This window comes from Corythoichthys intestinalis, unplaced genomic scaffold, assembly GCF_030265065.1.
Source record: "Corythoichthys intestinalis isolate RoL2023-P3 unplaced genomic scaffold, ASM3026506v1 HiC_scaffold_23, whole genome shotgun sequence".
NCBI classification, from domain to species: Eukaryota; Metazoa; Chordata; class Actinopteri; order Syngnathiformes; family Syngnathidae; genus Corythoichthys; species Corythoichthys intestinalis.
In genome coordinates, this window is record NW_026651592.1 from 8,620,783 (window position 1) to 8,632,168 (window position 11,386).

General features: G+C 42.5%; 1 protein-coding gene across 1 annotated transcript; it reads left to right on the forward strand.

The window, feature by feature from the left end:
* Positions 1-203: 203 nt before the first annotated feature.
* LOC130911119 (uncharacterized) lies at positions 204-8,872 on the forward strand. Its single transcript, XM_057828838.1, has one exon. It carries the CDS (start codon positions 1,528-1,530, stop codon positions 7,474-7,476), a length of 5,949 nt encoding a protein of 1,982 aa, XP_057684821.1. The 5' UTR covers positions 204-1,527; the 3' UTR covers positions 7,477-8,872.
* Positions 8,873-11,386: the final 2,514 nt, after the last annotated feature.

An 11,386-nucleotide genomic window follows, 5' to 3' on the forward strand; every position in this document is an offset into this window, starting at 1 on the left:
TTAATGCGACTTCTGGTGCTGCTTGCTTTTGCTGATGGCTTTGTAGTCTGGTTGATACTTGGTGGGGTTAAGCTTCATGCAGGTGTAACATAGTTAAAAATACATCAGTATTTTCAAACAAATGTTATATTAATAGTTGGAGAAATAAAAGTTTATAAGGTTTACATCCATTAACCACCAAGTTATGTGTTTACTATATATTATGAGCAAAAAATATATTCTGTAAAATTATTTCATGTTTGTAAATATATTTTTTCATTTAAACAGTTTTTGAGATGTTTTGCACAATTATATGTAAAAAGATGTATATTTAGTTTTTAAAAATGTTAATTGCATGACCGTTTGGGAGTAAGGACTTCCGGGGTTGAGAGAGCGAGCGAGAGAAGAGAGAGGAGGAAGAACGTTCGAGAAGGCTGAGTAGAAAGACGTCCGGTAACGGCCGAGTGCAAGAGCTGAGAAATTGTGGACTTTGTTGATTGACTTTTGGCGAAAGTGCTCAAAAAGAGGACTTTGAGGACGTCAACCATCATTGTTGGATGCTTTGAGTGGTCTACTCAAGCGGGACGAGTGGAGCTGGTCGCTAAAAAAGAGGCTAACAGTCGCTCGTCGCTAACACAGAGGCTAACGGCCGCGCGTCGCTAACCGAGAAGCTAGCGACGCCCGTCACTAACAAAGAGACTCGTGGTGAGCCCCAACACTTGGCTAAACGTCTAGCGACCTGCTAAACAAGTGAGCGAAGCGTTTGTGGACGAACCAACTGGGAGAAGGGACACTCGACGCCGAAGCCGACGAGGAGGACGACGCCGACCCGCCGACGGAGAGGGATTCTACGGGCATCGTGAGAGAGTGGAGCATCGCCTGTTCAACGAACATTTGCCTTTCTGAGTGTTTGGAGGAAACAACATTCATTAAGGTACCCTCAGTTTTTTTTTTGGCCTTCGGGTGAAGGAGCCATTTTGTTTAAGGCTACTACGCACGCAAGCAGCGAATCTGGCCAGCCACGTAAGACAAATTTAGTTAATTTTTGCCGGCTTTAGACTTATTAATTTGGGCCCATAGCTTAGCTTGTGTGTGTGGACAATTTGTGTTGAAACTTATTTTTTTTGGAGAACAAATTTTATTTAATCTGCCTATTTTTTTCATTAAATGTATATAGTTCATACATAACTGGTGTGTTTATTAAGCCATTTGGTAAGAGGTTTGTGAGGGTTGAATTGGAATTTTAAACTGCAATAGTGAGAAACTAGGGAAAAGAAATCGAACACTGATAATTTAATAGAAAATATTTATTTTCAAAATTCACAGTGAATGCCTATATAACAGATAGTAAGAATTAAGATAATTGAATTGTGATTTTTCTAAAAAGGGAAAGAACTCAGGTTAGCCACCTCTCATAATAGTTTGTCACACTAGAGAGGCGCTACATAAAAATGGAGGCACCGCTGGGATAATTTGTAGTTTTTTGCGCATTCTGTGAAGTTTGTTAGTAAATTGTGTAGATTAGTCAGTGATTCATTTAAACCCAAAATGGAAACTCAAGTGCAGTTAGTACAAAAATTAAAAGATTGGTGCCAAAGTGAGTCTTTAGAGCAGGCTCATGCGGTCTTGGTGCTCATGTTTGAAGATGTGAACACAGAAGCCATTGAAGAAACAATGGAAACGGTGAAGAGTCTTGGACGTGTACGTGTTCGAGCTAGAACGTCAAGCCTACAACAGAAACAATTTCTAGCTTTGTGTGAATGCAAAGAAACTGTCGAACGTAAATCGGTCCCAGTTGATGTTTACCCCATTGATGGTGGAGGACCTTGGACTGTGCTCACAGCTGATCACTTTCCAGTAACTAGTGAAACACACCGGAAAATGACCGAACAAGAGCAAGCAGATAGCAATCCCACAACGAACGCGCATGCACCATCACCCAACACCGAGGAGGCGGCTAAGTCTACAGCAGCCATTCTACAAGCAGTGAGTGAGTTGCTCGGCAAAACTAAACCGTCGAACGATTTAGGAAGCTATCGCCGTTTACGAACATTTTCAGGATTGTTGCCCACTCCGGCTGGAGAGGAACAATTTGAACATTGGTTACGTCAGGCACGACTACTTGTGGAAGAGTGTGAATGCTCTGGCAAAGAAAAAAGGCGAAGATTGATGGAAAGTTTGCGAGGACCAGCCCTTGATATTGTTCAGGCAGCACGCACTGGTGATCCTGAAGTAAGTCCAGAAGACTGTTTAGAAGCACTTGAGCATGCTTTTGGGACAGCAGAATCAGGAGAAGAGCTGTATTTTGCCTTTCGTTTGTTGCAGCAGCAGCCAGCGGAGAAACTCTCAGACTTCCTCAGACGTCTAGAACAGTCGTTGAGTAGGGTGGTCCAAAGAGGTGGTCTTTTGGCTAATTGTGCTGACAAAGTAAGGTTAGAACAGTTGTTGCGGGGTGCAGTTGCCTCAGATATGATGCTGGTTAATCTTCGACTAAGAGAAAGAAAAGCTAAACCCCCATCGTTTCTCCAATTGCTAAAGGAGATTCGCACAGAAGAAGAATATGAAGCTTCAAGAAGAAAACATTTTCCTGTTGTACAAAGTTCACATGTACAACAAGCTGTTGATGTAAAAACAACTGAAATACAACAATTAAAATCTGAGATAAAGGAATTGAAAGCTTTAGTAGCTGCAGTAGTCTCAAACCCGACTCCCGAAGCCACAAATGCTCCAAAGAGTCCCGTTAATGCAAAAGACAGTGATAGTAACGCTGATCGAGAAGTTGCTGCTTTGAAGAAAGAGTTAAAACGCTTGCAACAAAAAGTCAGCAATAAAGTGTTGGAACCTCAAGTGGCTGTCTCATCAGTGAAAATGTCCCAACCAGCTAGCACCTATCCACAACGCCAGCAACAAAGTTCGGAGGAGCGATTTTGCTATAAATGCGGAGAAGGTGGACACTTTGCTGCCAAGTGCCCAAATTCGGAAAACAAAGCTAAAGTGATAAAGAAGCTCATTCAAGCGCTGAATTTGTCAAAAAACAGTCAAGCATGCAATCAGGCCAAAACAACTCAGGTGAACTGTTCAGTCACACAAAGTGCAATTGATGTGCCAAAAATGTCTGGAATTCCTGAGGGGTTGGTTGGACCACCTAGCTTGGTGACATTGAAAGTAAATGGGCACGAAGGTACTGCTTTGATGGATAGTGGTTCCCAGGTGACAATAATATTTGATTCCTGGTACCAGCAACATTTGGCTGATGTTCCCATTTCTCCAGTTGAAGGACTAGATTTATGGGGATTAAGTCTGACAGATGTTAGCTATCCTTACCGTGGATATGTTGTAGTCGACTTTGAATATCCAGCTGAGGTGTTTGGGACGAGTCAAATAGTCACGGTCTTAGCCCTCATATGTCCCAGTCCAAGAGTGGAAGGACAAGCTTCAATAATTGTTGGCACCAACACAAGTCATGTCAGACGGTTGGCCTACCAGTTTAAAGACAATGCTAATGTCATGAGTGCACTAGGGCTTCGTGTTTCTGTCGGCACAAATAAAAGTACGCCGTCAAGTGTTGAGCTACCAGCTCAAGAAGGCGACGAAGCTGGGCGTGTTCGATGGATGGGACCAGGTCCTTTGTTGCTGTCACCAGATAAAGCGATGCAAATTGTGTGCAAAGTTGACCTAAAGCACCCAGTTGAGCAAGAAATCCTGATGATGGACACGGCACCAGTAACCACATTACCTGCTGACGTGTTTATTCATCCAATGATTGTGCCCAGTGAAGCATTAGAAATCAACAGTTTCCGAATACTGGTAAAAAATGAATCAACAAGAGACATTTCTCTTCCAGTGGGAACAGTAATTGGGAGTATGTTTCACATTGACTCAGTGGAGAACATTCCACCCAAAGAGGAGACTCCCTCAGAGTTTGATGCAAGCCAAATCAACTTCGGGGATTCCACAATATCTGAACAGTGGAAGAACAGACTACGACGAAAGCTTGCCCAGAAGTCTCATGTCTTCTCAGTACAGGAGTGGGATGTGGGATTGGCAAAAGGGACCGAGCACAGCATCCGATTAACAGATTCCAGGCCTTTTCGACAAAGATCTCGTCGATTAGCACCAGCAGACATTGAAGATGTAAGAAAGCATTTGCAAGAACTGCTAAAAGCTGGCATCATCAAAGAGTCTCGTAGCCCCTATGCGTCTCCAATAGTCGTTGTCAGGAAAAAGAATGGGACTGTGAGAATGTGCATTGACTACAGATTATTGAACAGTCGTACAATACCTGATCAATATACGACGCCATGCATTGAAGATGCTTTGAACGCTCTGACAGGAAGTCAGTGGTTCTCCGTGCTTGACCTGCGTTCAGGGTATTACCAGATTCCTATGTCAGAAGAGGACAAGGAAAAAACGGCGTTCATTTGCCCATTAGGATTTTTCCAGTTTGAACGAATGCCTCAAGGCATCACAGGAGCTCCAGCAACATTTCAGAGGTTAATGGAGAAAGCTGTGGGAGACATGAACCTTTTGCAAGTTCTAGTGTACCTTGACGACCTAATTGTTTTCGGTAGAACACTTGAAGAGCATGAAGAAAGGCTGCTCAAGGTCCTAGACAGACTTGGAGAGGTTGGGTTAAAACTTTCAGTCGATAAGTGTCAAATCTGTCTTCCTAGAGTTAAATATCTGGGGCATATAGTGTCAGCCGATGGTGTCACCCCTGACCCAGAAAAGATAGAAGCAGTAACCACCTGGCCCATGCCAACAAATCTGAAGACGCTGCAATCGTTTCTAGGTTTTTGTGGCTACTACAGAAGATTCATCCAACGTTATGCAGAAATAGTCAGGCCACTGACTGAACTCACCAAAGGCTATGCACCTACTCAGAAGAGTAAGAAGAAAGCTCCCGATCCAAACAAAGTCTATCTGAAAGAGTCAGAGCCTTTTGGAGAAAGGTGGAACAAGTCTTGCACTGACGCGTTCCACAAAATCATACATTGCCTAACCCATGCACCTGTATTGGCTTTCGCAAATCCACAAAAGCCTTACATTCTGCATGTGGACGCAAGCTTGAAGGGACTTGGGGCAGTACTTTACCAAGAATACCCGGAAGGTCTGCGCCCGGTTGCTTTCGCAAGCAGAAAGTTAAGCGCATCTGAACGAAACTACGCTATTCATCAGTTGGAGTTTTTGTCCCTCAAGTGGGCCGTTGTGGACAAATTCCATGACTATTTGTATGGAGCAAGATTCACGGTACGTACTGATAACAACCCTCTAACGTACGTACTATCAACTGCCAAGCTCAATGCGGTGGGGCACCGTTGGCTCGCTGCCTTGTCCACATATGAGTTTGATGTCCAGTATAGACCAGGCCGACAGAACATCGACGCTGACCTGTTGTCAAGAAACCAAGTCAGCTCTGAAGATGACAGTTGGGTAACTATACCACCGTCTGGGGTCAAGACCCTTTGTCATCCTGCCTGCAATTCAGAACCCACCTATACTACACCAGTGTATGTCGCTCAGTTAGGTGCATCGTCCAAGTGCATTCCAGACCTGTATGCACATCCCACACAAATTCAGTTGAATTCCCTTGAACAGATGTCCAAGCAAAGTCTGACAAGAGCTCAAGAGGAAGACGAAGCCATCAGAGAAGCTGTAAAGGCCATAAAGCATGGACACTGGCCTGATGCACCCACAAATTCTGAAATAGTTAGACTTCAAAGAGAAGCAGGAAAACTTTCGTTGAAAGATGGATTGTTGTACCGCCTAAGCAAAAAACCTTCTGGAGAAGAGGTCAGTCAACTGGTTCTTCCGAAAATTTTCCGCAAGAATGTTATGCAAGCCATGCATGATGATCTTGGGCACCTTGGACAAGAAAAAACTGTTGATCTGCTCCGGAGTAGATTTTTTTGGCCCAAGATGGCATCGGAAGTGGAAGAGTACATTCGAAATTGTGGCGAGTGTGTCACTCACAAGACATCTGCGCAAAGATCAGCTCCATTGCAACAGATCATAAGCCATGGACCCATGGATTTGGTGTGCATGGACTTTCTATCAATGGAACCAGACTCAAAGGGGATCAGTAACGTCCTAGTAGTCACTGACCATTTCACCAGATACGCACAGGCATTTCCGACCAAAAGCCAAAAGGCACAAGTTGTGGCAAAGACACTTGTGGAAAAGTATTTTGTGCATTATGGACTTCCTGCAAGAATACATTCTGATCAAGGTAGAGACTTTGAAAGTCGTCTGATAAAAGAAATGTTGAACCTAATGGGTATTCGAAAATCAAGAACCACGCCATATCATCCTCAAGGTGACCCACAGCCAGAGAGGTTCAACAGAACTCTGATCTCCATGCTTGGTACGCTTGGTCGAGAGAAAAAACGTAGCTGGAGTCAGCATGTGCCCTATCTCGTCCACTCATACAACAGCACAAAATGTGATTCAACGGGGTACTCGCCTTATCACCTAATGTTTGGTAGGGAAGCGAGACTACCCGTTGATCTCTGTTTTGGTACGTCCCCTGATGGCATAGAGAGTGCATGCCACAGTCGCTACGTCGCAAAGCTAAAAGAAGACTTGAAGCAAGCATACAAGTTGGCCTCTGATGCTGCAGACAAAAGACACCAGAGAAACAAAAAACTGTATGACCAGAGAGTAACTTTTCAGTCCATAGAGATGGGTGACAGAGTTCTACTCCGAAATTTGCGCCTGAGAGGAAAACACAAGTTGGAGAGCAAGTGGAATCCTGAACCCTACGTGGTAATAGGAAGGATGCCAAATCTGCCTGTGTTCAAAATCAAACGCGAGGATGGACGGCCAGGTACAAAGACAATCCACAGGGATCATCTTCTGCCTATTGGACAGTTTGTTAGAATGCCATCTGAGTGTCAGGCTGAAGAGCCACCTCCCAGGCCCAAGACCAGATCAAACAGTTCCAGAAATAATCCGAGAGTTCCAACTCGAGAGACGAGAGAGCTACAAGAAACCTCAGATTCATCGTCTGATATGGAGTATTTCATTATTCCCCAAACTGCCAAGTCACCTACAGCACAAAGAGTGAGGAAAGCTGCTAGATCAGAGAATACAGAGAATGACATTGAATTCGACCATGATCCTATCTTTGAATCCCAACATGACCAAAACTCGGAGTCAGATCTGGATTTAAGTGAAGAGGAGCATCTTGAAGAGGAATCTGTGGAAGAGGATGGATTGGATCCAGAAAGTATAACCCATGAATCTCAAGACAAGATAGATGAGGAATGTGATGAGAATTCAGAAGAGGAAAATGAAGTGGAGTTGGAGTCAGATGAAGAAGTTCCCAAGAATGAAGATTCAGAAGGCAGTCTAGCACCCAAGACTCGTTCTAAGCCTGATTCTAAAAGACTCCGTAAACCTACTCTTAGACTTACATATGACGAGCTCGGTAAACCTAGTGAACAGTCTTTGACTATAGTTCACCGTGGTATTGTCATTAAGATCGGTAAACATTAAATTGTTTCCCAAACCAGTGCCCAAATTTAGTGTCTGGTGAGGACACAGACATTTTAAAAGGGGGAGGGTGTAACATAGTTAAAAATACATCAGTATTTTCAAACAAATGTTATATTAATAGTTGGAGAAATAAAAGTTTATAAGGTTTACATCCATTAACCACCAAGTTATGTGTTTACTATATATTATGAGCAAAAAATATATTCTGTAAAATTATTTCATGTTTGTAAATATATTTTTTCATTTAAACAGTTTTTGAGATGTTTTGCACAATTATATGTAAAAAGATGTATATTTAGTTTTTAAAAATGTTAATTGCATGACCGTTTGGGAGTAAGGACTTCCGGGGTTGAGAGAGCGAGCGAGAGAAGAGAGAGGAGGAAGAACGTTCGAGAAGGCTGAGTAGAAAGACGTCCGGTAACGGCCGAGTGCAAGAGCTGAGAAATTGTGGACTTTGTTGATTGACTTTTGGCGAAAGTGCTCAAAAAGAGGACTTTGAGGACGTCAACCATCATTGTTGGATGCTTTGAGTGGTCTACTCAAGCGGGACGAGTGGAGCTGGTCGCTAAAAAAGAGGCTAACAGTCGCTCGTCGCTAACACAGAGGCTAACGGCCGCGCGTCGCTAACCGAGAAGCTAGCGACGCCCGTCACTAACAAAGAGACTCGTGGTGAGCCCCAACACTTGGCTAAACGTCTAGCGACCTGCTAAACAAGTGAGCGAAGCGTTTGTGGACGAACCAACTGGGAGAAGGGACACTCGACGCCGAAGCCGACGAGGAGGACGACGCCGACCCGCCGACGGAGAGGGATTCTACGGGCATCGTGAGAGAGTGGAGCATCGCCTGTTCAACGAACATTTGCCTTTCTGAGTGTTTGGAGGAAACAACATTCATTAAGGTACCCTCAGTTTTTTTTTTGGCCTTCGGGTGAAGGAGCCATTTTGTTTAAGGCTACTACGCACGCAAGCAGCGAATCTGGCCAGCCACGTAAGACAAATTTAGTTAATTTTTGCCGGCTTTAGACTTATTAATTTGGGCCCATAGCTTAGCTTGTGTGTGTGGACAATTTGTGTTGAAACTTATTTTTTTTGGAGAACAAATTTTATTTAATCTGCCTATTTTTTTCATTAAATGTATATAGTTCATACATAACTGGTGTGTTTATTAAGCCATTTGGTAAGAGGTTTGTGAGGGTTGAATTGGAATTTTAAACTGCAATAGTGAGAAACTAGGGAAAAGAAATCGAACACTGATAATTTAATAGAAAATATTTATTTTCAAAATTCACAGTGAATGCCTATATAACAGATAGTAAGAATTAAGATAATTGAATTGTGATTTTTCTAAAAAGGGAAAGAACTCAGGTTAGCCACCTCTCATAATAGTTTGTCACACTAGAGAGGCGCTACACAGGCGTTGAGAAACTTGGGATGCGTCTCTTTTCATGTTAACGAAGTGCCACAAATCCTGATTTTCCCCACCACGCACGGAGCACCATCAGTGCACACCGAAACAAGTTGATCCATCAGTAGATTTTTTTATTTTGCGAACTCACTGAAGGACTTGAATAAATCCTCCCCTCTTGTTGTCCCTTTCATTGTCAAAACCTTGCAATCACGCTGAATTGGGATGAATTGCTTACGTCTATTGACTCATCCAAAGCGAGAGAAAAAACGGTGTCGCATTTATGTCCTTCACTTGCGTTGCCTCAATTTGATTTGGCACCATGACGGTCTTTATTCGAAAAGTTGTCAAAAACTCCACTAAGGCAAATTCCTCTGTCGGTTCCCGCTAAAAACTACATACTCCTCGTCTTTTTTTCTGTTTTCCATCTTCTCAAAAGGGTTTCTAAAATTAGATGACAAACGCGGGAAATGAAACTAAAACCGTGGGAAGTTTACTTCACGCACATGCGCACATCGGCCGCTATTTTTGAAAGCAAAATACTGCAACCCCACTTGAACAGTGTCTCTGCCTCATCTGCGTTGCCAATGTGATTGATAGATGAATAAAAATATAGATAGATACAATGACATGGATGTTTGCCACTGAAATTGCTGCGAACCGGCTTTCTAGTCGCCGGTTGTAGTATACGGACTACGTTTCCCATGATCACCCTGGGCTCACTCAGCCAATGGCATGGGACTTGGGGGGATCTAACGTAGCACATCTAGGTTGCTATTTGATGATATTTAATGCTAATTGCGCAAGTGTTGTCGGTGCATTAAAAAAATTAACATACACTGCTCATTACTGGACAACACCAGCATATAACCGGTGACTGTTGCTGTTTCGCACAATCCGCAAAGGATAATAACGAAACTTTTTTTTTTTGGTTGTTGTAATAATTAAAGATATGGTTGTTCCGATCATGTTTTTTTGCTCCCGATCCGATCCCCATCTTTTTAGTTTGAGTATCTGCCGATACCGATATTTCTTGATCCGATTGCTTTTTTTGCTCCCGATTCAATTCCAATCATTCCTGATAATTTTTCCCGATCATATACATTTTGGCAATGCATTAAGAAAAAAATGAATAAAACTCGGACGAATATATACATTCAACATACAGTACATAAGTACTGTATTTGTTTATTATGACAATAAATCCTCAAGATGGCATTTACATTATTAACATTCTTTATGTGAGAGGGATCCACGGATAGAAAGACTTGTGACTTTGTATATTGTGACTAAATATTGCCATCTAGTGTATTTGTTGAGCTTTCAGTAGATGATACTGTGGCCATCCCAAATGCATGATGGGAAGTGGAACCATGACTGTGCGTTGTGCTACCAATTGATATATCTTCTCTGCGTTGGGAAATAACACACGGTGTTAAGACAAAGATCAATTGCCACCTTGCTTCCCCACATTGCTTCCCATGATATTTTTAGTCATAGGGAGAGGGATTGCAAGGCTTTAGCCAATTAAAAAAAGGCTCCAAAGGCTGCCAAAATTCACTCTACTCATTTTGCACTGCCATTTATCTCTCTATATAGTTAAAACGGCGTCATTACAGATTGAGCGCGACAATGAGTGAGAGGGTCGCGCAGCAAATGCATTAATTGCGCTAAATATTTTTAACGTGACACATTTTAAAAAATAATAATAATAATTGCCGCTGTTATCAGGATAAATTTGATAACTCTACTTTAAGCCTAAACTAAAGACTCTGGATGAGTGTTACGTTATGTCTGTAACGTTGAAGACAATTTAATTAAAATATATATATATATTAAAAAAAGGCATGGCCGATATTTTTTTGCCGATTCCGATACTTTGAAATTGATGTGATCGGACCCGATCGATCGGCACATCTCTAATTAAAGATTTGTCTGCAACCCAGATGCAGCAGTCAAAAGAGCCAGATCTGGCTCGTGACAATAGGTTCCCGACCCTTGCAGTAGGAGGAACAGGGAATGACAATAGTGGTTCAGGTTTGAACAGTAATCTATCAATTCAAGACGCTTTGGTTGCAGGCTATACAGCTGCTTAGGGCCCCTGACCACTAGGGGGCCCCCAATCTGGCAATTGTTTCATTTATATTCTATTTTGTTTACTACAGTTCGCTTTATTTGACTTTTGTGAGTTTTAATACTTGATTACAAGCTTAAAAAAATAAAAGTTCTTCCTCAACTTCTTTCTTTCCTCTTTTAGAAAAAGGTTTGGCGCTATCTACTGTAAGTACTGACAATCATTTGGGGTGAGAAGTTTGAAGTATGCAGTGCAACAAAATCTGATTAATATACAAACTATGGTCTAATGGGTTGGATTGCATGCATGGGTTTCACAGTACACTATGACGAAATGGTGGGCCAAAAATATGCGCCCCTTTGCATTATTTTGCTTAGGGCCCCCAAATGGCCTGGGTCGGCCCTGCTTGGTTGTTGATGAGGTTCAATGACA